Source organism: Phalaenopsis equestris, unplaced genomic scaffold (genome assembly GCF_001263595.1).
Source record: "Phalaenopsis equestris unplaced genomic scaffold, ASM126359v1 Scaffold000174, whole genome shotgun sequence".
NCBI lineage: Eukaryota > Viridiplantae > Streptophyta > Magnoliopsida > Asparagales > Orchidaceae > Phalaenopsis > Phalaenopsis equestris.
In genome coordinates this window covers 506,586-534,019 of record NW_018164616.1, presented here as the reverse complement: position 1 = coordinate 534,019, position 27,434 = coordinate 506,586, and the positions used below count along the sequence as shown (strand labels likewise).

Here is a 27,434-nt window from a genome sequence, read left to right as displayed (position 1 = left end):
TCCCCACAACAGGCTCAAACCGCAATCAAAACCTCACCGAAATAGGGCCAATTCGCAACCCAAAATTTCACTAAAACAGGGCCAATTTGCAAATCCAAACCTTGTCAAAACAGGATAAAAAATGCAGCCCAAAACTTCGCCAAAACAAGGCCAAATTGCAACTCAAAACCAAATTGCAACTCATTGCAACTCAAAACCTTGCCAAAACAGGGTCAAAATGCAGCCCAAAACTTCACTGAAACAGGGCCAACTGCAGCCCCAGAAAACACTGAAATCATGCCAAACTGTAGCCAAGAAACCTGTGGCCAAGAAACCACCCCAAAACCTGCAGCGAAACCACCCAAAACCAGGGTAAAACCGCAGCCCCAAAGGCTATCAAAATCTCTCCTGAATAAGGCAGAACTGCAGCCCAAAAACAGCTCAAAACAAGTCAAGAGAATAGCCCAAAAAGCCATCAAAAACCTCTCCTAAACGAGGGCAAAACTGCAGCCCAAAAACAGCCCCAAACAAGTCAAGAAAGCAGCCCAAAATCTGCCCAAAATCTGCCTAAAATTGCCAAAAGTTGCATTTAAAAGCCCCCCAAAATTACGGTCATTTTAGCCCACCAAAATACATTTTTTAAAGCTCTAAACTGAAGCCAATTCAGCCCACAAAACGGGTTTTTTAAAATGTTCCAAATAGCTTGTCAAAATCAGCCCATGCAATTAAATTATTCGATATGTAAGAATGGAGTGGTGTGTATGTAAATGCTCTTAAATATAACATTCAAGCCTCAAGTGTTAGAAAAGAGAATTGAATGGCCCATGGATAAGTATCAAGCATTCTAAATTGCACAAATTTCATGTTTCCAAAATTTTCATTGAGAAATACTCCTTATAAAACATGTTGAACCCTTTTTTTTTATCACACCAAAAGGTGAAGATAAAAGAAATGTTTCAAGCTCATGAAAAATGACTAATGATTCATAGGATTAAGAAGCAGGAAACTTGCCCATTAAAATTTATCATTGGCACTCATAGCTTCACAGCCATCCCCCCCCAGCCATGAAGCATGCATATTTTGAACAGGGTGAAATTATAGCATTAAAAATGGCAGCATCTCCCTCTTTTTTTTTTAATTTTCGGCAAGCCTCAGACCTCCCCAAGGTGGGGTTTTTATAGCAAAGAAATGAGAGAACTCACCTTAACCTACCAGTGGAGAGGTGGTTGAATCAGGTAAAGGGAAAAGAGAAATGCATTTAGGGAGGAGGAAATACAGCCTAGGGCAGAGGAAGCGTCGGGCACATAACAGGCTCGCGATTGGCGAGCCGTTCGGTCGAGCGGCTCACGCAGAAGAGGAGTCGAATGATGGGGCTTGCGCTCAGCCCAGAAGATTCACGAAAAGAGAGCTGTGGGAGAAGGGCTCCACTTGGGCTGCAACTGGGAAAGAAAAAGGGAGACGAGTTGCGGAACTAGGGCTTTGCTTGGGCGACTAGGGTTCATGCGCGACCGAAGAGGGGGAGAGGGGTTCGGCCGAAAAAATTAAGGCTAGGAATTAAGGCTAGGTTGCATGTGCAACTTAGGTGAAATAGATTTAAAACGAGGATTTTGTTATTTTTTTAAATTATTTTGTTATTTGTTTTATAATATTATATTATTTAAATATATCAATTTGCGCGTAATTTATTTGTGCACAGAACCCTAGTAAATAGATGTTTTTTTCTAGGTAATTTCGACGTTCTGGTCGCCCCGGCGCTATCCTTTTCGCCATTCAAGGTCGTTTTAACGAATTCATCGATTTGCGTGTAATTTGCTCGTGTGCGGAATTATGGTAATATGGATGTCCTTCCTAGCTAAAAATGATATCTCGAACGCGCCAGAGTAGTCCGTTTCGCCATCAGAGGTCGTTTGGAGAAGTTCACATTTTCACCTCTTTTTTAAGCTCAATTCTAGTTCGACCTTGCGCAACTTAGTGGATTATGTTTTGGATAAAGTCTTTAAGGTGTTTCCCTAGGGCTTGAGATCCTATTTGAAACTTCTCTTTGATTTCCCACATGTTGGTCCTTAACCACTTGACCAAACAACGATGGTTTGAGATCACCCATGCAAGACACCACAAGAGAATCAGGAGGTGGCTTAAATTTCTAATAGGGATGGATCCCAATACTAGTCCTCTAAGTTAGTCAATAGGAATTCTTAGAGCTAGATCCTAGGATCTAAAGAGAAGAGAAATGACCTCAAAATGAGGTCAACAATATGTAAACAGCTAACTGATTGTTAGATTCCGGATAGGACTCACCAATAAGTGACAAACTTACCTTGAGACTGCAGCAGAGGATGTCGGAGGAGCTTTGGCATAGGGTGCTATAGAGGAGGAAGACCAAGCTGAGGAGTGTGCAGGAGCAGTCTCGCACGAAGCAGAAATCAATCCCTAACCCAACAAATGAAGAGGGAGGCAGACTCGAGAGGTCGAGAAAGAGGGAGCAGGTGAGGTTCTTGTTCGCTCGGCGCTTGTGTCGTGAGGAATAAAGGAGGCGGGGAAGATGGAGCAGAGCAGAAGAGTCGCAACATGCAAGAGTCTAGGTACGCAGAGAGAAGGAGGCGAGCAGAGCTTTTTCTGCGAGAAGAGGGAGCCGGGATCGAGTGGTTGCGAGAGAGGGAGCAGGTGAGCCGAACGGCAGTTCCGTCAGGCGAGGAAGAGAGGAGTCGGAGGCGAACCGAACGACCATTCGATCGAGCGAGGAAGAGAAGTGAGCGGGGGTCTTCGACGCAGAGAAGAAGCGAACTGGAGGGGGCGAAGGTTTCAGGGTGAACTTTAAAGGAAGGCGAGGGTCTCGAGCGGGAGAGACGAAGCGGGCGAATGCGGTGCTTCTCTGGGAAGAAGGATCCGGAGAAAGGGAGAGCGACGGACATCGGTGGCAAAGAGGAAAGGCGAGTGGCTTCGGTGCGTGGAGAAGAGTCGAGTCGTGTGTTTGTGGAGAAGAGACGCGAGCCCCTTCTTTGTATGCTTGAATCTTCAAAGTAGGCGTTACGGGAGATTGGACAACTAATTCATTAGTTTCCCTGAGTGCTCTAGGCTTAATTAGAAGCTCATAAACTTCAGGTTGGGCAAGTAATTTTGAAATTATAAATTGTATGAACTGAGGTAATTAGCCTGTGTTCAGCCTGGATCGAATCAGAGACGAATCTGGACCCGCATCCCCTAATTTAAAGAAAGTATGTGTATCAATTTCCGTGTAAATTGCGCGCGCGCAAAAACATAGCAATATAGGTATACTTCCTAGGTAAAATCGACATTCCAAACGTGTCTGCGCGGTCCGTTTTGCCATCCAAGGTCGTCTAAATAAGTTTGCCGACAATCGAGTTAAAAATGCGTCAAATTTAATTTTTCTTCGAATTTTTTGTTCGCAACGGGTCATTTTGAGAATTGATTTGGTATAATTGCTGGTGCAACGTGTGTAAGTGTCGGTGACGTGAATTGCTAGGTTTTTGCACATTGAATGTGTGAATTGCAGTGTTCGTGTTGTCGAGTCACAAAGGATTTACCTAAAGCCGTCTGATCCTACGGGAACTCAATTTTTTGGGTCATCTACATATTTGTCCTTAGCCCTTGCAACTAAGAGTAGAGTACTTGGGACTACTCATGTGATGTCTTCACAAAAATAGGTCAAGAAGTGGTTCGAAGTTCTATGGGAGGTTGACTTCATTACTAGTCCACTAGGAAGGTCAATATGGAACTCCTGAAGCTAGATCTTGGATTCTAGGAGTAGGAAACTAAGACCTCACTGAAAATGAGGTCAACAAAATCATGTTCGACTCGTTTATATTTCGAACACAAAAAGTGTGCTCATGTTCGGCTCATTTGCTTAGCTAGCCGAACACAAGTTGTTCGCAAAAAAAGTCATTTTGACAGCCCTAATCACGCAATCGTAAGACAACCCTCATCATGTAGCTATAGATGTTAAGGGTTGTGGCAAGATTTAAAAATTATTTTTTTATTTTTAAAACATTATTTGAAGCTAATTTAATAATTTTATTCTATTTTCTTAATTAATACTTTTAATTTATTATAATTCCTTGTAGCTTTGTACTCAATTAATTCTTTTTTAAATACTATTCATCAATATATATATATATATTTCTTTGATGAGTAGTATTTCAAGTCAAAACGAGTCGAACACGAACGAAAAATCTTTGTTCGCGTTCGACTTGTTAACTTTGCGAGCGAATCAAATACGATATCCCCATCCCTCAATGTAGTCACCCAGGGCAGCCACAAGTATTTTTCTCTGCAATCTCCCCTATACTGCCCTGTTTTTCTCCAGAAAATGTAATCAGAACATTCATGAGTAGCCCATCCTCACCCCATTCATTCTTCAAAAAGAATTTCAGTCTCAGTTCTCTCCATCCCCACAACCAAACCCAAACCACCCCATACGATCTTGCACTTCACCTAAATATGTAATCAGAAGATTCAAAACTTTCATGAGTAGCCCACCCTCACCCCATCCAATTCTCAAAATTCTAGAATCAGAAATTTCATAAGTGCCTAGTACTCTCATTGTCCCCTGCTCATTCCTCTAAATTTAAGAATCAAAATCTTCAAGATTGGCTCTCCCTCTAACACGGGGGTCTCTTTTGGTTGTACCGGTCTAGAGCAACTGAAACCGGTCCAGCTAGGAAGAAAGGGGGTTGGCTAGTGAATTAGGGTTACCGCCCATTAGGAGTGGGGTTGCCCCCTCTTAATTATCTTGTATTATTTCTATGTTGCTTTCAACTTTCATGTCCTTTTTTTTTTCTAAGTTTTCTGTCAAGGCAGTCGCCAGCTTCTCTTCTTCCCATCCAGGGTTGTATCCTATGGCAAGCGATGCTTCAGTTGTATCTTGTTCCAAGCTGGTAACTATTTCCAACTTTCCTTGCCTCTGCAGTCATTTCCTCTCTCGTTGCAATCACCCAGGGCAGCCACAACTGCTTTTCTTTGAAGGCTCCTCTTAGCCGCACCCTTCCTACACCCATATGATACTTTTATCGTCACCCCTGCACGTCTAGGATTGCTGCAATGTCCCAGTTGTAACACCCTCGCCACCCTACCTGACCAGCGCCATTTTCCACTATTTTCCAACTCCGCGCACACTAGCTACCCCTTTCCCTATTCCAACTATCAACCTCCTCCGTCAGTCCCTATCTGCCTATCACCTTCCAGCCACCCAACTCCCAACCGTTTCACTTCTCAGACGCCCTATAGCAATCGGCGCCATGCACACCTGCCACATCCTTGCCCTATTCCAACTATCAGCCTCCTCTAACCCTTCCTTGTCAGTCCCCTATCTCCCTATCACCTTCCAGCCACCCAACTCCCAACCATCTCCCTTCTCAGACACCCTGCAGCAGCCAGCCTACACTCCAACACCAACAATCTCCCCCGCAGCCATCCCCCCCTACAACTTCACTCACCCGACCTTACTCCCCCTACAGCTACATTCTGTCATCAACGTCCTCCACCACACCCATATAACTGTTCACCTTCATCTTTGGGATATGCATCTAGTTGAGTTCAGCATTGTGTGTATTGTTGTTACTTCCCTTTTAATGTGTTGGTTATAACCATTTATTGGTTTTTCAGTGATAATATTTATTTGTTTATTGTTGTTTAGGTTAACACCATTATCACCCTCCCTCCCCAATTCTAGAATCAGTATTACATGACTTAAAAGGCTGTAAAATCAAATGATAAAGTTTTTCCCTCTCCTCTTTATCTATCCCCTAAGGAATCAGCACTTTGAAGGCCGTCAAAATAATAGGCAAGGTACACTATTTCGGATGGTCATTAACTTGTTATTGCAAGCAAAATCCACATTGCAAATGAGCCATAAGAAGGGAGCAGCCACTTACCGAAGAGAAAGAGAGAGAAAATAGGATAAGGTAAGCAAAATATGGGATCAAACATCAAGCTAACATTAACTGACTATTTGGGCACAATACAAAACTGATGTCTGCCAGTGACCATTGGCACGTGAGAAAAGTTTGATTATGATCAACAAAACTTAGGCCTGCCATTAAGCCATTAGACTAGAACAAGCTGTAAAAGTTCTCCAATTCAGCCCATCAGTGGATTCCAATTGCAACATCAACACGGGAGACAAAATATTAAGGGTTCATCTCTGAAACTAATTTAAGATCAAGGTTCAGGATTAGTCAATAAAAATTAGAAATCATGGCACTGATGATTAAGAAAACCAAAATGAATTAGGTAGGAAGAGATTCTACACACCCAGATGCCAGAAGAGAACTTGTTGGGCTCCATGCACAGGCGAAAACCTGCATATCACCAAAATGGGAAGAGATATAGTGAAGCAATTGAAATCATTAAAATAAAGCAATTTGTGTTTAAGTATACTTAAATACTAAAGCAAACACAGACCTCAGAACCATGGCCTTCCAAAATGGTTACTTCAGAACTGTGAATTTCAGAAGCCACAAACTGTGGGGTAGGGGTTATATCCATTGGTTCAGGGCCTATTATCACTCAAAAGTTAAGAACTGCAACCGAAAAAAACTTTCAAAGAGTAAAGTGCCAAAATAGTCCTCTAACAATTTACATGGGTCACTTTAGGCCCGGAATTTATAAAAATGCTAAATTAGTACTCCAAACTATTTTAATGGACGTTAAAATAATCCTTATTGAGGACTATTTCAACCCATATTAAAGGAGCCTGGGGACAAAATTGATACTTTTATAAGCTCTGGGACTAAAATGGCCCCTACAAAGAGTCAGTCAGGGGATCATTTTGACACTTTTCTCAATTTTTAAATATCAAATTAAAGAAAGAAAACCCTGAACCAGTAAAATAAATATTATATCTAACCAAGTTATCTGATCTCTGGTTTCATTCAGATAAGACCTTTTGATTCTATTAAAATTAATGATCAGCTTCAAGTGGTCAAATCGCTAAAGTGATTGTTGCAATATTATCAAGTTTAAATCAATCGTTTCAATAAAATTAAAGTTCTAATAAGTAATATAATGTATGGGGTGTAGTAGGACATAAAGAAAAATGCATAAAAGTAACCATAAGAAAATGTTGCAGTACTAGTTGCTTCACTAACCTAAAAGGAAAAAAATTAGCACCTACAAGTCATACATGAATATAGACAAAACGGACTAACAAGAAAATCCATACTGATTCCCTGTACCCACAAAATTAATTTATTTCACTTTCAAACAGCAGTACCGGTTCAAAAGTTCAAAGTAAGCGATTTTAAGAAACAAAAAAAATTTTGAAATAAAGTTTTTTATTCCTCTTCAGGTAAAAAATTCTATGTTTTCAAGGTTGATTGTAATAAAGGAATTAATAACAGAAACATAGAACGATAATAGCAAAAATAGAAAGGAAGCCTATGTAACCATTTAGGAATTTGGTTGTAATATATAGATTTCACAACAATGATGAAACCCAAAAAAAAAACAAAATAAATGCATGGTCTAAAATTCAAAAAAAAAAAAAAAATCTCAACTAGTGGTCCTATTCTGAATTAGAACGGAGTAAAATAACAGTTTAGGACTATTGTAAACTTTATCATTCATGCTTATGAAATTGAAGAAGCCACATCACTAATAAAAGATGTTGCTACACTAGATGGTGAATGGGTTCGACTGAGAAAATAAATGAGGTAAGGATCAAAAACCCAAACTTTAATGGGAACAAAGCAGTTAGATTTGAACAAAACACTCCCATCCACCAAGTTGATAAGCAAACCCTCCAAATCACAACTGGTACAATAAACTTATCAGACAACATTTCAATCCTTAACTTTTTTTTGTAATGAACAAAAAGAAAGAACTTGGTAGGCAAGAAAACCAAGTCCTAATAAAAAACCGAACAGATAAATATAAATAAAAAATATAGAGGATACAGTATGCAAACAATATCAAACAGAATCATGTTCCATTAAAGGTAATTGTTGAAAGGCCATCGTATTAAGAAGAGCAGGTAAATACCACGGATTCCTTGCTTACAAGCAAATACCTATCGAACATATACATATACAGAAGAGGAAAGAAAGAACCCACAATTCACTCTCTTTGCATCAATCGTCAATCCCTAAATGGATTAAATGTAGAGATGGTTAAAGACAGTTTTCATGTTTGTTATTGTCACTAAATTTTTTTTTTTCTATGTAATTTTGTATACAAATACCCATTGCAAAAATGAACAAATCAAAATTTTCAAACATGGTATAAGCGCAAAGTTAAAGTTTTATTTTTTAACCTTTATTCTTATTTTTATTATTCTCTTCAAAATAATTGGTTTATTTGATTTCCCCTACAAGGACTCTACCATTAGAAATGATAAAAATCAGGTAATGAGAGATCCATGGGCCATAGGCTTCATATCAATTGAATGGAAGAAACTAACTAAAATGATTTCAAATTGTGATTTCCAAAATGAAAGAGAAAAATTCATCATCATATAGATTCTCCTTTAATACTAAAAGATAAAAAATTTGCACTTGTGAATGAAGTAAATTTCATGATCATAAAATGATCACGAAATACCAAAATACTTCAAAATAGTGAGTCATAAATGTTCTTCACAACCACAAAAAATATTTGGATTGCTGTAAAATAAATATCTTTAAAGGTATAAAATGTTATTTTCATTTATAAAATCAAAACTAAATTCTCAACAAAAAGCAAGATAATCTCTCCATCATTTAATATTTTAATAAAACTGATGCGTGCAAAAAAATTCACTGTGGTAGATTAATGGATTATCGTCTCCGCGTTGCACAAGAATTCAGCACACACTCAGATGAAAATAAATCAACCTGTGATCACACCAAAAGTTTTTACGTGAAAAACCTATAAAAGAAATAAACCACGGGGTCTGGCTCAGTTATAAAAATTCACTATAAGTTGATGATTACAGAGATCACTTGCCCCACAGACGGGAAATAGTTACTAGATTTTCCAAAGTACAACGTCGACTGACGGCGTCTGGTTAGCGGTGGTCGGCAACAGTTGATGACGGTCGGCGGTGGACAATGGAGGTCAGCGGAGATCAGCGGTTCGACGATAATCGACGGAGGTCAACGGTGGTCGTTGACAATTGGTGCAGGTAGGCGGTGGTCGGCGGTGGTCGACGGCAGACAATGACGGTAGGCGGGGGGCGGCGGCCGGTGCTCGGTGGTAGCCGACGGCAGTCTGCAGTCGTCGGCGGCGCTCTGCGATGACAGAGATGATGTTGAACTTAAGCTCCTTCTCAAAGCCTCAAGTTCTCTCTCAAGTCTCTCCTTCATATGAGGGGTAGGACTCTATTTATAGTATTTTGAGTGCAATTAATGCAAGAATATGAATCATTTTGATCAAACGGTCCGGAGAGCTTCCTTTGATCAGATGATATTTGATGAACATTTGAATGCATTAACGATGTCAGAATTGAGCAATTTTGGGCTCATTGGATTTTTCTGTCGAGACGCTCGATTCAACTATGAACTAGCTAAATTTGACATTCGTTCGATTTTTCAAATGCTTTCGAAAGTCCTTCAAGCGTCGTTTAATAATTTGATCTGGGTTTGATCTGATTTGGATTGGACTAGTTTTTATATCATTGGGTACTTCTCATCGAGCCGGCCAGTTTGACTATAAGTTTACTGAAATCGGAGTTCTGGATGACTTGTTATCAAGATTTAAATATTTCTTGCTCAAAATATTGCCTCAAGATTCATGTCGGATGATGAAAATTTGTTGGTGGCGTATAAAAACAAATTTTAATTGACGTTGAACAAGATTTTTTAGATATAACTTGAGATGAAATATAGCAAAGATATATCAATTTTAAAATAATTTGTAGAAAGAGAACGTTTTTAGTTTCTAGTAGGACACAATAATGAATTTGATTGGTTTATATTTAGATTTCAACCAAAAAAAACCTACAATCCCTAGAAAAAATCTTACGAGCAAAACAAGAATGAAGGATGATAATGCTAAATAACATTAACTTTGAAACATAAGCTAAGATAAACATAGAATCTGAAAGAAAAGAGATTAGTGATCGTTCATTCTTATTTAAGGAAGGACATAACCTCTCCCAAAATAATCTATTATGACATTATTGAATGAAAAAGGCACACATCCAAAAAAAAAATGAAAAAAAGCCTCTAAAGAATGCCTAAAAGCTATGATGGAGGCTAAAAAAATCACTTCAAAGGACAAGCTTATCTTGTGGAATATGAAAGGCTCAACTAAGAAAAAATTAGCAAACCCAAGAACTTCCTCAAACTCCCAATAGATTCTTATAGGTCATGCTCTCTTTGCTCAAAATGATACAAATTTTAACTCGTATGTTTTTAATGCCTCAAATAATTCACATCAAACCTAGATCCTAAGTTCAAGAGCCACTTGTCCATGAAAAAACTTATCAACCTTTACTAAACCTACAAATTTTATCCCTATACAACAACAACAACAAAGCCTTAATCTCACTACCTGGGGTCTGCAAATTTTATCCCTATAATAAAAAAAATAAAAGTATCCAATAATTCCCTAAAAACTATTGCAAGTCATAAAGGGGTATTTCTATTTCTCCCAGATTAATCCTCAATAATCTTATAGATATCCCTCACCTAGTGATAAATCTTCTGTCAATCCATAAAATCACTAAAATGCATAACAACAAAGTAATCTTATCCATTGATCATTACATATTTCATAATCTCACGACGAAAAAGATGTTTAGGTCAGCAAGAGAAAAAGATGGACTATAACTTCTAGAAGACAAAAATCACTTGTTGTGTTTCTTCATCTCCACTCCAACATAGAAATCATTTGTAAACATCATTATAGGATAGGACATCCCTCTTTCAAAATCTAATGAAGTACAATTACATTCTTTTTAATGTGAATATTAACATTAAAGAATTTCATTGTTAGTCTTGTAAACACATCAACTTGTTTCTTTTATTTAAAGTGATTATAAATCATTTGCTCCTTTTATATTAATCACTTTGATATTTAGGGACTTCAAAAAATTCTTGACATTTTTACAATTACTAGATTTATCACATTTATTTATGATTGTACTCAAATGATATGAATGTGGCTTATCAGAAAAAGAACTAAAGATAGTCTTAGGGTCTATTTGGGGCAACTGAATCTGTTTGGAGAAGCAGTTGAGATGCTGCTGTAGAAGAAACTGCTTTTAAAAAAGTTGCGGCAGCTAGTACAAATTTCTTTTATTTTTAAGAAGTTAGACCACATCTTTCCGACAGTTACTACACTTTAACAGCTCATAATGAAAAAAACTACTTTCTACCACAAAAATTTTAAAGAACAGCAAGAAAACAATCTCCCTAACAGAACTGTGGTGGCAATCTGAAAAGTAAAGTAGAAAGAAAGCTTGTCCCAAACAGATTCTTATTTTGCCTACTTTATTGCTAGGAAAAAAATCAATTTCATGCTACCGTCTAAATATTTTGAGTGAATTATATTCTTGAGTTATCTTTTTAATTCAATAAATAAAGTTTAATCCATCAATCTTTCTATCTTGACACGTTTCCGACAAAATGGAGTGGCATAGAGTAAAAATTGACATCTTCTAAAAATTATTAGGATTCAGATTTTATAATATTAAGTTCGCAAGGGTTATTCGGGAGATATAACCTAATTGCCACAAACATAATTTAAAAAATACTACTCTCGAGAGCAATCGAATTCAAAATTCCCCAGAACTGCCTTATGGAATTTTATCCTATACCAAACTTCTTCTCGAAAACCCTTCAAAAAAGAATATTTGGGGCATTGGTAAAAAAAAAAAAAAAAAAATCTAAATAAGCTTAATTTTAGATACTCGAATGTATGCTTGAAGATATTCCACATCTCAAAAAGGATATTAGTATTATCATACAACCACCAAAAGACTATTGATATCAAAAGAAGCCGTATTTCATGAAAGTCAATTTTTTCAATCAAACTCATCTTCAAAAGGACAATTAGCTACAAGATAACTTTGATGAAACGCCTATCTTCCATCATGACATCTCTATTATGCAAACTCGGATAACTATAAAACTTCACGTCTATACAAAGAGGAACAACCCAATCCAAAATCTCTAACAAGCTCAATACTCCAAATCATCATTAGATAAAAATGATCAACCAATCAGCATACATTCACCACTGTATCCTATTTTTCAATACACATCTATTCAAAATTGTCTCCTATGCATAAAGTCTTTCTTACAAACAACAACACCAACTCCTTTAAAGTACCTCAAACCCTAATTAAGGCAATAGAAAAATAAAAATAGAAATATTCCATGAGAGAAATGATCAATATCTTGGAAAAAAATACTTAAAATATCACTGAATTGCTGAAAAGAAAAAAATTTGTGGAGTGCAAATGAATTTTTCCATTAAAATATGGAACATATAGAAGCTTGAAGCGATATAAAGTAACATTAATTGCCAAAGGAAATACTCAATCCTATTAAATTAATTATCAGGAAGTATTTGCTTCTATAGCAAAAATGAATATAATTCATTTTTAATTTCCCTTGTCCCTATCCTTGGAAGATCCATGCAATAATATGTTGTGAAGAATACTTTCTTACGTGGGACGATGAAAATTTATATACATCCATCATCAGGATTCAATAACTCTTCATAAAAATAAGCTGCAAAAATTAAAAAAACACTTTATGATCTCAAATAATCCCCATAAGCATGGTTTAGTATATCTACAAAAGCCACGTATAAAATGACGAATAAATAAAGTCAAGGAAACCATACCCTTTCATAAAATACCCCATTAACGAAAAATTAAAAATTTTTAATATTTAATAATGATATAATCATTACAGAAGATGAGAGTGAAGAAAATGAATTACTCGGGGAAAATTTTCTAAAAATTTTGAAATTAAAAAGTTGGACACATTCAAATACTTTTTGAGTATTGAAGTTGCTCGGTTAAAATAAGAAACATTTATTTCTTATAACATGGAGAAAGACAAAACAACTTATCATTTCAAAATCCACTGTTGACTAATTTAGAGCAATTAATCAAGGGATCTGTGAACTTTAATAAATTAAAATTATTTTGGGAGATAACAAATTGGATGGGAAGATCATATGTAGATATATTGTGACGATAAAACTGTCATCAGTATTACTCACAATTTTGAATAACAAGATCATACTAAACATGTGAAATATAAAATAATAAAAGGAAAATAGATTAATTTGTACTCCATAAGTCTCGAAAAGAAAACAACCTACTTCTATATTCACCAAAGAGTTTAGCAACCTCAATATTAAGAAGGGCAAGTGAGAGTGCTAGATAAGAAAAAATAAAGGCCACGGATACAATGCTTACAAACAAATATGTTTCATAATGATTCATATTAAAAAAAGAAAGAAACATGCCACCTATTGCTTAATTGGTATTAATTGACAATTCCTAAATGAATCGAACGGCAGGATAGCTAAGTGCGGTTGTGTTTGTTATTCTAATTATTTATTAACATTTTCATTCTATGTAATTTTGTGTATAAAAATCCATTCAAACAATGAACAATGCAAACTTTTTTAGCCACTTCTTCATTTCCATAGTAATAAATATTTCTTTTTATGGCAATAAATTGTGTAGCACTACTAGATCAATTTCAACGAGAGGCCAACTCCACCAAGTGAGTATTAATTTTTTTCATTAAGTGTTGTTTTGTTCATACATTAAAGTGCATTCTAGCTTGTCGGTAAAATTAACAAGATTCCTAAATATTCTGGATCCGACAGATAATACCATTTGGAAAAACAACTCGCAGTGCTAGGGCAAACGAAGATTATTTATTAAAAACCCAATTTCATGAAATTTTTTTTTGAGGTACATATTCTCACTATGGCATCGTAGCAACAATTGATAAAAACTTCGCTTTAAAATTCAAAAGAATCAGCTTAGCATTGGAAGTATTAGATTTATATGTTCACAATGCTCTAATGAGAAGCCAATATTAATATTAAGGTTGATAAGCCATAAAGTGAGATGATAAAAAACCAAGAAGGAAAAGTCATTATTTATTGAATTATAAAAGCAACTAAGAGATAAATAAGATATAGTAAGCAAGTCATATACGTTCTCAGCCATAGGAGTTGAACCATGTGGTGGACAAACAAGGCATAAGAGATTGGAGAGGTGGAGATGATACCAATAACAATAGAAAAGATCATGATAAATAAAAGATAGAAAATATCATCAAAGTAACCATGATGAGAAAAGCCACCAAAATCATGCCTTTAAATCACTTACAGAACCAACTTACATGATTAAAAACCAAGCTACCCTACTATAAGCGCTACCATAATTTTATAACCATTCAATGACAACTACAAGAATAAAATAAATCCATAAAATTTCATTGAGAGACAAACTATGTGTTTTTTTTTTAATTAGAATTTAGCTTGCTTCCTAGTTTTGTGTAACTACTCTAGGATTCAAACCATAACTAAGGCCAATTAGATTTTTTCTTTTTTTTTTCCTTGTTTAAAGTAACATGTATGGAAGGCATCATAAGAACATCTAATATTTAAACTAATAATCTATTAAAACATATAAACTATTAAGTTTTACGCCATTATTTACTTACACTTTGTATTATTTTTAGTGATTTTATCATATGCTTATGTTGCTCTATTTTAAGGTTAAATTTAAAGAAAATTTTATTTAATTATTTTATTTTTTTATAATATTTTTTCCATGCATTCGTCATAAAAATATTTTTGCCAATGCATATGCAAGAGGTATTAACTAGTTCAAAAGAATGTGCAATACAAGAGCAACCAGAAATGATATAAGACGAATGGAAAAAACACATGTTCTAGAGATTTTACCACCACATACTCCATTTTCTTCAGATTTTCCTTTTGCCTTGTTATCATCGAGATCTTCAGCAAAATTCTCTTTTTGCTCCTTCTGCTGTTTTTCCCTATCTTTCTCTCTTTCTTGCTCTTTAACCTTTTCTGCTTTATCCCTATCCCTTTCTTGTTTTTCTTTATCCTTTTCGCGCCTTTCTTTCTCAGCTTCCTTCTGAAGATTTTGCTTCTTCTCTTTCATAATTCTTTGTAATTCACTAACATCTTTTGTTAGAAGGTCCATAGGTTGTAGAAAAGAGAAGTCATCATCAACTTCTAGCTTATCCTAACAAAATAAGCAAAAATAGACACAAATGTGGTTCAACATAGATAGATAGTTTCATTATGCCTCTGATGAGAAATACGTAGTTTTCATCTTTTTCTTTCATTTTTTTATTTTTTATTTATTTTTTTGATCGATTTAGAAGGATCACAATAGGATTGCTGCATGCATACACTATCCAAGTTTGCCTCCAACTCCACATATTGAAGGCCCTTCTGCACGAATGTAACAAGAGCACCTGGGGGAATCAAGTTGCCATCTATCGCCGTCTTGTTGATTCCTGCCTCATACCCCAAAGCAAATGCAGCATGCGTGAAACCTGAACTGAGTGAGAGTATACATTAGCAACCATACATAAATACCATCTCATTATAAAATACAAATGGGGGATTTATATACATATTATAAAATTCTTATATGTTTACTTGTGTAACACCTGAATCATAATCTTTAAATCAAGTCCAAACTGCTACTAATATTAACTTAATCTAAAATGAAACACACATTTTCATAATATGTTTTGATGACATCTAGACATTAGCCGATCGCATAAAATAAATATGAAGACTTAGATGATATATTTATAAATACATAAATCTTCCTGGTATGTATGTAAATCCCTCAACATAAATATGACATAAGAATAGCAAAAAATGATATACAAAAGTAATATAATCTAAATAACTTTGAAGACACATAGGCTGCAATCAAATCTGCATGATACTTAAAAATGAAGATGACAAAACCCACTGACCCAAAGCATATTGCCACAGGACATGTTTTTAGGCTCAATAATGATTTCAGCACAATCTAAAGTAAAGTGAATGAAATCATCACCAAAACAAAACATAGAATGTCTACACACTCTAATCATGTTTAAAGATGGAATTCTTTTAATATGAGTGGCCCATCTAAGTGGCATACTGCGGAATCAAATAAAATGATACATAAAAAAAGTTAGATCGTGAGCTTATGGAGTGAAGCCATCCAGCTTCAAATAGAAGGGTGCTTACTTTGGATCCCACTTACTTGTAAATGGATTGATATGAAGAGCGACATTCAATTTTCGAGTCAAGCATGGGCGACAAAAACCATCGGTACACCTTCCTAGTTAGGAAAATGATAAAAAGTGGTGTTGTCCCAATAACTTCCTAAGGCAATATAATTAAAACGAATATAAAGAATCATAGGCACGGTTTATCCCAAAGTACGGATGTTGATCACATTGAAAAATTAAGTCATCACCTATGCTTATTTTATTCTTTTTCATATTAATGGCCTCAAATAAGAGTCGTTGTGTGGATGCCTCTGGAGATTCGGAGAGCATCTTCCCAAATTAAAGGAAGAGCAAAAAAAAAAGTATGAAGCTCGAGAGACGGAGCAACCCATCCTCAAATAAGAAGGGACTCATCTCTGAATTTAGTTTACTTAAATAAATGAATAGATATGAAAGGCAACGGATTCATTTTTTTAGATTGGACGCAAAAGTTTAAAAGTCACAGGTGTTGTCTAGTAAAGAAGAGGACAAAAAAAGTTTTCTATCTCAAACAATGTGATTGAATGTAATGACGGGTTGCCAAAAGAAAAAAAAAGAACAATTGTGGATAATAAGATTCACTTGATTTTACTTCATCATTTAAAAGTATAGTGTCCTCTCCTACTAGGTTTGCCAAGAGATGCCACCTACACTAGGCTCTTTTTTTTGCATGTCCTTAGCAATCGTAAGCTCACGAGTAACCAAAAATCATGTGTGACTCCACATTTTTACGAAAAAAAATCACTGAAGCTTGGTTGTTTAGGGCCTCGTCAATCAGTAAACCCTTGTTCCTCCGCAACTAATATCGTGTGGCACATTATTTGTTCAATGGGTCAAATGCTCTCCTCCATGCACTTGATTCAAGAGGCTAAGCCTACCAATTTATGATCCAAGGCTTGTAAGCACCTTCCCAAACTCTTCGGTAAGGTCAATACTAACAATTCTCACCAGCTGCCTCTCAAGCTCATCTCGAGAGATGATTACCTGATATTGTTCCTATATCATGACTATGAAACCTGACAATCAATCTAGCTTTCATTTTGATTATGTATTAGTCACTAAAGATCAGTTATCTATGTAGGTCGTCCAACCTCTAGGACTTGGCCTTTGAAGTTGCAAAGATGTTATTTATGTCTACCACCTCACCTCTAACTCTTATTGGATCCTTAAAGCTATCGCACTCTCCTTTTTTGCAACATAAGACCAAACGACACCTTCACCATTGATGGCTCCTCTTAAGAGCACTACTCTTCATGACCTCCTCCTTCGACTAGAGGAATGGCTTGTTGACTATACACCAAAAGCTGGTCAAACGGTTCCAGCTTAGCCAAGATCATCACCAATAAAGTATCACGAAAGTTGTCAATTGCAATGCATTTGTATTCGGAGCCTCTATAAGAGAAAGACCTTGGCTTAGTAGGTCCCATGCTTCAACTAAAAATACAATCTTTTGATGATTTTTAATGTCATAAGAAAATTTCACGACAAAAAATTAAGTGATTGGTGCATTTACTTTGAAATCTCAAACATTATAATCAATGACTCAGCTCCTAATGTCGATTTTGAAAGCTTCGCCCGCACTTACCCACCAAGAACGATGAAGACTTATCAGCTACTTCGAGAGTCAGACCAAAAGAGATTGTCCTCCATACTTTTCTTTGAGCGAATAACCACAACACCAGTGACAAAATTGTTTCCTATTCCCCATCAACAAGAAAAAAGCTCTTTGTGTGTGTGTACTTAAACATAACAAACCAATACACGTGGTGGAATAGATTGACACCCTATGATGAGTCAGCCTTGAGAAGGGCCAACAAAGACTATTGAACGTGACCATTCAACATCAAATCATCGCCATCTTCCTATTTTCTCAATGCCGACAAACCTTCTTGTTAACTAGCCACTGAAAACTGCCCTCTAACCACAATCTTTGTTATGCCATCTAGGAGGATCATTTTTGCTCTAATTCTACATTGTGACTCAATTTCATGTCTCAAACATAAAGAACACTTTTGAGTAGAATAATATCTCTTAAACTCGAAGTTGGCTTTGCCAAGCCATTCCTGACATCGCGTGATCATTAACTCGTGCTTGTTAGCCTAGGCACTTGAGTGTACATTATTTGGTCAAAATCGAAAAACCAACCAAACCAAGCAAGTTTGGTTGATTCGGTTTGGTATTAAAAATGTATTTCTATTTTTAGTTTGAACAATTAACATTCGGTTTTCAATTATTGTTTCGGTTTGAATTTTTATTTAACCAAACAAATTGAATAACAAAAATTTGATTAAGTTTTTTTATTATATTTTAGGGGCATTTATATACAAATTACCTAATTCTATGTATTTGTATATTTAACACCTAAACACTACTTTTTACATTTATACAACACTAATCCTTCATATTTCATAAAAAAATATCACCATTTTAAATTTTTAAAAAAATGAAATAGAACATTTCATGTAATAAATGAAGGACTCGTGAAATTAAATAGATATTATACATTTAAGATATATAATTCTTAATGTTTCTTCGTAATAAACTCAAAAAGCCATTAAATTCATGTAAACATGTCTATTTCACTTGACATCTCCCTATCACCACCCTCACGCCTAACATACCTCTATCTGCCTCCTATCCTATAACTTTTGCATCTATCCATCTCCACTTGAGACTTTTCACTACCATCCTTTCCAATAGCACCTTGTAGAGTTGACTTATCAACCTGGTGCCCCCCGCTTATTGCCCTCTTACTTTATAGCCTTTATGTCAGCTTGTCTACTCCAACTGAAGCATCCCTATCATTGCATTATGTTTAATAGCTTCATGTCACTTGCCTTCATTGCCTAACAAGTTCATGTTGGCACCCTCATCTTCAACACCACATGATGAACCTTTAAGAGGTCAATATGACAAAACTAAAAATATGTGGACCATAACTTTGTCTCGCTACACCACCACCAACTAGCGCCAAAACAATAATATCATTCTTTCCACAAGCCTATCACCTCGAACGCCTGCAGATAAAAAGGATCCATGTCTCATACACGTCCTTACAATAACTAGCACAAGCATCCAATAGGATCACATCCTTTTGCTTATAAATATGTATATCACAAGTTTTTAGTGGATCTACATATTATTCTTGAGACTGGTATCACTTAGAGTTATTATTCGATGTCATTCTCTCCTCATCCTTCTTCCATCAGAAATATGTACACCATCAATGTATATTTCATTATTCGTTCATGCAAAGTGTAATCCCCCTCTTTTGCTTGGTAAAACATGCCTTCCTCTCTTTCCTCTAAACTCACACCATCCAAGAAGTATCTCTCCTAAACCGCTCCCATTTTATGTTTTTTTAACGTCCCTGCCTCGACTCGGGACACATTGCCTCCATAAACATTCATGTGAAGGGCAAAGTCGCCCTAAATAATAGAGTTTTTAAAATTCTAAAACAAAATTCAAACCAAGTCAATTTAGAAAGCCCCTTTTCATTAGCATCTAACCACCCAACCAAAAGAAGAAATAAAAGCAATGTGATGAAGCTGCTTCTTTACATGCTCCGACTTAATTAATGATATAGTCCTAGCTTAGAGAATTTCATTTAAATTTTCATAACCTCCATCATGAAGTTATAACACAAAATTAATATTCCTTAAATTTACTGATGGAATGCTAAATACTTAATATAAAATTAAACAAAAAGAAACAAGTTAAAACTGATAATTCAATACTTTTAAATAATCATAATCAAAATGTGCATGTCTATATAAGACATATGGGAGTAAAAAATGGTCTCACATAACAAGCACAATAATAATTAAGTTTATAACATACTGGTTGTGGCCACTACCCATGAACTTTACCCTTTGGATTGACATCCATTTATCCAGTAATGCAGTATGACAAATAGAGTCATCAATGTTCCACCATCCTGGCAAGTGAAATCAAAGCTGATAGTACTCTTGAGATGAAGTGTTTTAAATGATTTATAACTCTCATGACTCTTAATGGTTTCCATCATGATCACATACGATTTACAAGTAGAAGACTCCTAAATAGGCCTCATATGATTGAGTGAACTCTTCAAGTGTGAGACTAGATAATGTTGAAAATATGTCTTTTGTGGGCTATTGATGACTGCTGTGGATAAGTCCAATGAGTGGGGAGTGTAAAATTAAGACATAGAAGTGTAAAGCGGTCCTTCAGTGAAAGCCAAATAAGATATAAGTTCCTAGTATACTAGTAGACCACCCAATAAATCACAGATTTTCCACCATCCTAATAAACCCAAACTGACACAACACACTATTAATTGCCAAAATCCATTATTCAAAAGCGGCTAGATAAAGTTACATCCATATATTTCAACAAACTTAACGAAGTAGTAAATTGAGAAACTTTAGATCTAAATTGCATGAAAAGTATTTATGTTGGTTCTATGCATTAAAAAAAAGAGTAATAAGATCAACTCTAACTTATGAATTTCTGATGAAGGAAATAATTGAGGCAAGTGCTAGGTTTGGCAAATTTGTGCACCCATAGGCATGCCATAAACCTATTAATTTGCCCAAGATGTAGCTTAACTGACTTGAAATAATCTCGACTCCCCCAACAACAACAATACAAAAAATTTGTTCTACTATTAGTGTAACTTTAACATTTTATATCTGAATTCAATATCAACTCCGAATTATATGATAATAGCACCTTATTTATCGAACAATTAGAGCAAATATCGAACAATTAGAGCAAATATATATATATATATAAGATAAAAGAAAGAAAAAAAAATTAGATAAAAGAAAAAAAAGAAAGATTTCATTTCCATCGAAAGTTTTTAACATTGCCAATAAAGGTATAACTGACTTACACAAAGTATTGCATGCTTAAAATAAGTAATAAAACGATTATCCTAGACTGCCAATATCTCCTGAAAATGCTTTAAGTAGAACAGCTTGGTTGAACTTTCGTGCATAGTGCAATAAAAAAATTGAATGGTTAGATAATTAGGAAAGTGTCAAAATGTTATTGTGACTCTTTGTCGGAGGTCAATTGAGTCCCATAGTCTATAAAAATGTCAATGTAGTCCCCAAATTTTTTTAAATAAGGCAAAAATATTCCTCCCCGGGTACTATTTCAGCCCGTACTAAAAGATTATGAGGACTAATTTGACAGTTTTATAAACTCTTGGACTAAAATTCCCCCGTGTAAATAATTAGGGGAATATTTTGGCACTTACTCATCAGATAATGCATCAAGTGGATTCATACAAATTGCTCGCACATTAAAATAGCAAATGTGAAATCGGATTTCAGAAGATTCAAATACATAAAATAAATTAAAACTCACCAAAAGATCCCTAAACATTGTTACCGATAGCTAGCTTCACTAAGGCCCCGTTTGGGGCGGTGCGAATTTGTGATGTTTGGAGCGGTGGGGCAGTTGCGGTCCCCCGCGATTTCGCTTAACTACGGGCCGCAGCTCCTTCGGCTTTTTACTCGGATGGTCCTCAGCGCCGTCTTCTAGACCTACTCCATCGACCAACTCGCCCGCCGCAGCCGTCTCGATGCCACCGCTGCCGAGTTCTCCTCCATGCTCTCTTCCTCAACCTCCCCCAACCACGTCACCTGCATCACTCTCCTCTCCGCCTGCTCTGACTTCTCCTCCTCCCCTTTCTCCTTCCCTCTAGGCCTATCCTTGCATTCCCTCGCCATCAAGCTATCCCTCTTCTCCACCCCCCGTTCCCTCCTCTTCACCACCGTCCTCCTAGATTTCTGGGGTTTAGGAATCGTGGCTTGGAGATTGCTAAGCAGACGCCGCCATTGGCTTGATTGCGAATTCTTGTGATTCCCAATTTTGCAGCTACAAGAGTGGTAAAGATGATTGTAAAATTAAAGATTTTAGTTTTCCTACTAGTGTTATTTTATTTTATATTGTTGTTATTGAGTAAATATATGCACAATAAATATTTCTCCATGTTTGAAGATAAATGAATAAAATGTCCCCATAAAAATAGTGAGGGGACTATTTTGGCACTTTACTCCTTAAAGATTCATCACTTTGGCTTTTGTTTGTAAATGCAAATAAACACTTTCTGTGTTCGTTGAAATTGATTTTTAAATTCTGCATGATATTTGCTTGTTGAAATTGACTTTTAAACAACTTTAATAAAGATAGTTAGAATGATTATTTTTCCAGAAACAGCTGCCCCACAGCTACAGTCGGCTTCCCATCAGCAGTTTCCTAGGGCTGCGCAGCTGCAGCGGAAAAACTGAGAAGCTGCAGCTACGTCAAACATAGCCTAAATCTTCCAGTTGCTAGGCTTAGATTTACTTTAATGATCAATTTTAATTAGCATCAATGTTTTAATTTTCAACTCAAGTGTGGCTAAATATAACAAAATAAACTGAAAAATAAGAAAAGCGATTTCAAATTTATCATCAATCAAGAAGGATTGCCAAATACAGCAGACATAGCATACATACAATCCAATGCCAACCCTAAAACTCAGTCCATCGGACCCTAAAGACCCACTGTGACTCGATTACCACTGTATTACCCACCATAAAGCGCTTGCACTCAATATAATATTCTCCCAGCAACGCATAGAACAGAAGCATGGATTTTAGCATATATTCACGGTAAAGTGTAAACCAATCAAAAGCTATAAATTCTCCCAAAAACTCCTCATCCATAACAGCAAACATGGACACGCAATTTGAATAGTTCAAAACCCTTAAATTGGTCCGAGAATGACAATCAAATCAAGAAAAACATTCGCGGTAAATAAAACCCTAGAATAATTACCAGACTGCAAATAAAAAATATCAACCACACCGCAAGAGCAAATTAGGTTGAACCTCCGAAACTCCAAAAAAGAAAGAGAAAGAGTTCCAAGGCCAGAAACAAACTGACCCGACTCTTGTAGATAGCGGAAAACAAGAAAGTTCAGCTCGTTGGAGGTGATCGATGAGGGCGTCGTCATGAGATCCCTCGCGGCCGTAAAACCATGGCCAGAGCGAACCTCAGAAGGCAATATGCGGAGAACGGCGTGGAAGAAAGAAGGGTGAATGGGAGAATCAGCGCCTATAAAGGGCTTCTGACTGTTTGATTGAAGATAAACGGCGGCGCCGGGAAATGAGCCGACGGCGAGAGCTTCGTCCCCTAACCTGCAGATATTTAGCACCGTGAGCTCATATTGCGATTAGGGACCGAAGCAACTGCAACCTAAGAAAACGTTTGTCCAGCAAGATTCGCCCATGCTTCCAATATGGATTTAGTTAATTGATAATTTAATGTAGGGAATTTTACATACACACCATATATCTTTTATGTATTTACATACCTAACAACCAAAATTTGATAAACTTATAATACTTTGATTTCATAAAATTATGTATGAAACATGTGTGTTTCACTTTTAAACAAATCATTATTGTCATTTTTATATGATATTAAATAATTAAGTTTTGTGCATACAAATATGATAAGTTAGCTGTCACATTTGTAAATATACAAGAATTATGTGCATGTAAATAGCTTTTAATAATTGTTTTATGTTTATTAGTCTTTTCTCATCAAACAATTTTCCTATCTCCATTTATGAAAGAAGAGACACAATATGTGAAATTACATGTTCGCACCTGTTTAATAAAGGCGTTACATAATATTTTAGATATTTTATATAGATGGATATGCAACTCAGTTACCCTGTAATTTGGTCGACTCAAATCAATGGGTCTTAATTTGACAAGACTTGCTTGCTTGACTATGCTAAATTGGGGTTGGATAGCAATTATTTAAAGTATGCAGGGAGGGCGAATCTAGGGTGTCTTCTGATGTGTATTTCTTCCTTAAGATATTATATTCTACTTTTAGGCATTTTTTACTGCTTAGGATATTAGTAGCATTCTTAAATTATAATTGGGTTTTTTTATCTGCTTGAACTGAAATTGAACCAATAATAAAATAAAAATTTAAGTTTATAATTGATGATCGACCAATTAATTTAGCATAAAAAATATATGTGCTGAAAAACTTATAATTTATGGTATTTTTGAACAAGTTGTGGTCGTTTTAAAAAACATCTGTGAAACAGTTGCAAAAAAATTTATTTTAAAAAAAATTGTGCTGACTATAAAAAATTTATTTAATTTTCAAAATACAATATCGCAACTTTTTTACAGCCACCCGCTTTAAAAGTCTCGGTTAAAAAAATTAATTTCTACCACAAAAATTTCAAAAAAATAGCAAGAAAGTAAATTCTCAAACATAAGTGTTGTGGAGGTCGAAGCGCCAAACATTCAAAAAGTTGTCCCAACATACCTTAAGATTTTTATTTAAACAATATGAGTCTTGAGATAATTTAGGGCCCATATTTAAATTTGAGTGTTAAAAGTATATTTGGGTTAGATGTAGTTGTTTAAAGAAACATGTGTGAAGCTGCTGCAGAAGAAACTACATTTTAAAAATGATGATGACTATTAAAAACATATTTTATTTTTTGAAAATCATACCACAATTTTTCGACAACTAACATATTTTAACAGTTCAAATTGAAAAAAACAATTTTCTTCGCAGAAAGTTAAAATAAACAACAAAAAAATAGTTTCCCGAACAACAATGTGGCGGCGGTCTGTCGGCGCAGCAGAAAAAAAGTTGTCAAAAAGATACCCTAAATGATTTTTGGTTTCGATATATCTATATATGTGTATGTATATATGTATATATATGTATGTATATATTATAAGGGGTTTTGTTTATCTTGTTTTGAGGTGGATATATATTAGTTTTTAAGGGCATTTACATACATACCGCACAATATCTATATATTTACATATCTAATACATTTTTTTTATACATTCATAAAATTCAAATCTTTTACATCACATAAAATATGTCATCATTTTAATTTTTTAGAAGTGAAATTCCACTTTTCATACGAAGGCCATGTGATATGTATTAAAAAAATAAATTTTACTTTTCCTAAGATTTAAACTCAGTATTTTTTCTTCGATTATATTAAGGGTCTAGTAGGGGCAGTTGTAGCTGTTTGAAGAAGCGGCAGTGATATTATTGAAGAAAAAGTTGCTTTTCAAATAATTATGGTGACCGCTACAAAAAATAAATTTATGTGTCATACTGCAACTTTCTAGCAAGAAAGTAAATTCCCAAACAGAAGTGTGGTGGAGTGTCGAGGAGTCAAGCAGACAAAAAGTTGTCCCAACACACCTTAAGATTTTTATTTAAATAATACGAGTCCTTAAGATAATTTTGGGTCTATATTTAAACTTGAGGGTTAAAAGTATATTTGGGTTAGATGTAGCTGTTTAAAGAAACATGTGTGAAGCTGCTGCAGAAGAAACTACATTTAAAAAATGACGATGACTATTAAAAACATATTTTATTTTTTGAAAGTCATACAACAAATTTTCGACAACTAACATATTTTAACAGTTTAGATTGAAAAAAATAATTTTCTCCCCAGAAAGTTAAGAAAAACAAAAAAAAATAGTTCCCCGAAAAAAAATGTGGTGGCGGTCTGAAAAAGCAAAGCAGAAAAAAAGTTATGAAAAACATACACTAAATGATTTTTGGTTTGGATTATATATACATTTAAAAACATATATATATATATATATATATCTATATGTATATATTCTAAGGGGTTTTGTTTAGCTTGTTTTGAGGTGGATATATATTAGTTTTTAAGGGCATTTACATGCATACCGCACAATATCTATATATTTACATATCTAATACATTTTTTTATACATTCATAACATTCAAATCTTTCACATCATATAAAAAAAATGTCATCATTTTGATTTTTTAGAAGTGAGATTCAACTTTTTCATATGAAGGTCATGTGAAATGTTTGAAAAAAAAGAAATTTTACTTTTCTTAAGATTTAAACTCACTATTTTTTCTTCGGTTAGATTAAAGGTTTATTAGGGGAATTGTAGCTGTTTGAAGAAGCAACAATGATATTATTGAAGAAAAAAATTGATTTTCAAATAATTATAGTGTCCGTTACAAAAAAGAAAAAAATTTATGTGTCAGGCTGCAACTTTCTAGCAGCCACCGTAAGAAGTTAGCCGTGAAGAAAAAACTAAGATTTAAGTTATAATTATTTTAAAATATAGACAAAGCATAATTTGACCAAACAAAACAAACGGTGGTTTAGCACTGCCTCCACAAACGCACCCTATGTTCAAGTCGAGCACATATTACGTCAGAACTCCGAACGTAGAGATACGTTCGGATTCCAATAGTGGTTGTGTTATGGGAATATCCTGCTTTGTTACAAGAATATTCCATCAGCGTTATTTATAAAAAATTAAGTGTTGTTCGAGTATCACGTGATGTTATTCAATTACTTTGCTGCGTTATTGAAGTATTTCCCTTTAAAGAAACATGTGTGAAGCTGCTGCAGAGGAAACAACATTTAAAAAATGGTGATGACTATTAATAACATATTTTATTTTTTGAAAGTCATACAACAAATTTTTGACAACTAACATATTTTAACAGTTTAGATTGAAAAAAATAATTTTCTCCCCAGAAAGTTAAGAAAAACAAAAAAAAATAGTTCCCCGAAAAAAAATGTGGTGGCGGTCTGAAAAAGCAAAGCAATATATATATATATACATACATACATATCTAATCGAAGTGTTATGGGAATATCCTGCTTTATTACAAGAATATTTCATCAGCGTTATTTGTAAAAAAATGAAGTGTTATTCGAGTATCATGTGATGTTGTTTAATTACTTTGCGGTGTTATTGAAATATTTCCCCGCAATACTTGATTTGGGGCTGTGTTATTCGACATATTCTCGATGTTATTTTAATTTTCATTATATTATTGGAATAACACACACAACCTCAAATTAATTAATGTGAGAGAATATTTCAATAACACAATTTTACATAAAGAAGGCATATGAAATATTTGTATAAGAATATTCCTCTAAGAAAGCTATAACAATGCGATTGTTCCAATCCGAAGGAGCACTGACGTTATATTTTTTCCGTTGAAGTCAGACTTTTGGAACCTATGGTTCTCCTCCTCGCCTCCCACACGATGCCACAATGCCGGCCAATGGGTTGGAATGCGATGAAGCGAAGCATGAGGAAGAAGCTGGAGAAACCGAATCCCCCTCCACTCACGACTACGGACTACCCTTCCCCATCGCCCGCATGGCCGGCCCTGCCCTCTTCCGCC

At 35.2% G+C, this 27,434-nt stretch overlaps 1 protein-coding gene across 1 annotated transcript in view; it reads right to left on the bottom strand.

The window, feature by feature from the left end:
- The window catches only part of LOC110022176 (WD40 repeat-containing protein HOS15), a 49,477-nt gene extending 26,011 nt beyond the window's left edge, over window positions 1-23,466 (bottom strand). Inside the window, exons 1-5 of the mRNA XM_020720991.1 lie at window positions 23,124-23,466; window positions 15,340-15,485; window positions 14,863-15,169; window positions 6,400-6,494; window positions 6,250-6,296 (exon numbers count right to left, since the gene is read on the bottom strand). Of these exons, the coding sequence (XP_020576650.1) occupies window positions 6,250-6,296; window positions 6,400-6,494; window positions 14,863-15,169; window positions 15,340-15,485; window positions 23,124-23,193 (665 nt within the window). The 5' untranslated portion in view covers window positions 23,194-23,466. The remainder of the gene's footprint in view (window positions 1-6,249; window positions 6,297-6,399; window positions 6,495-14,862; window positions 15,170-15,339; window positions 15,486-23,123) is intronic.
- Window positions 23,467-27,434: the final 3,968 nt, after the last annotated feature.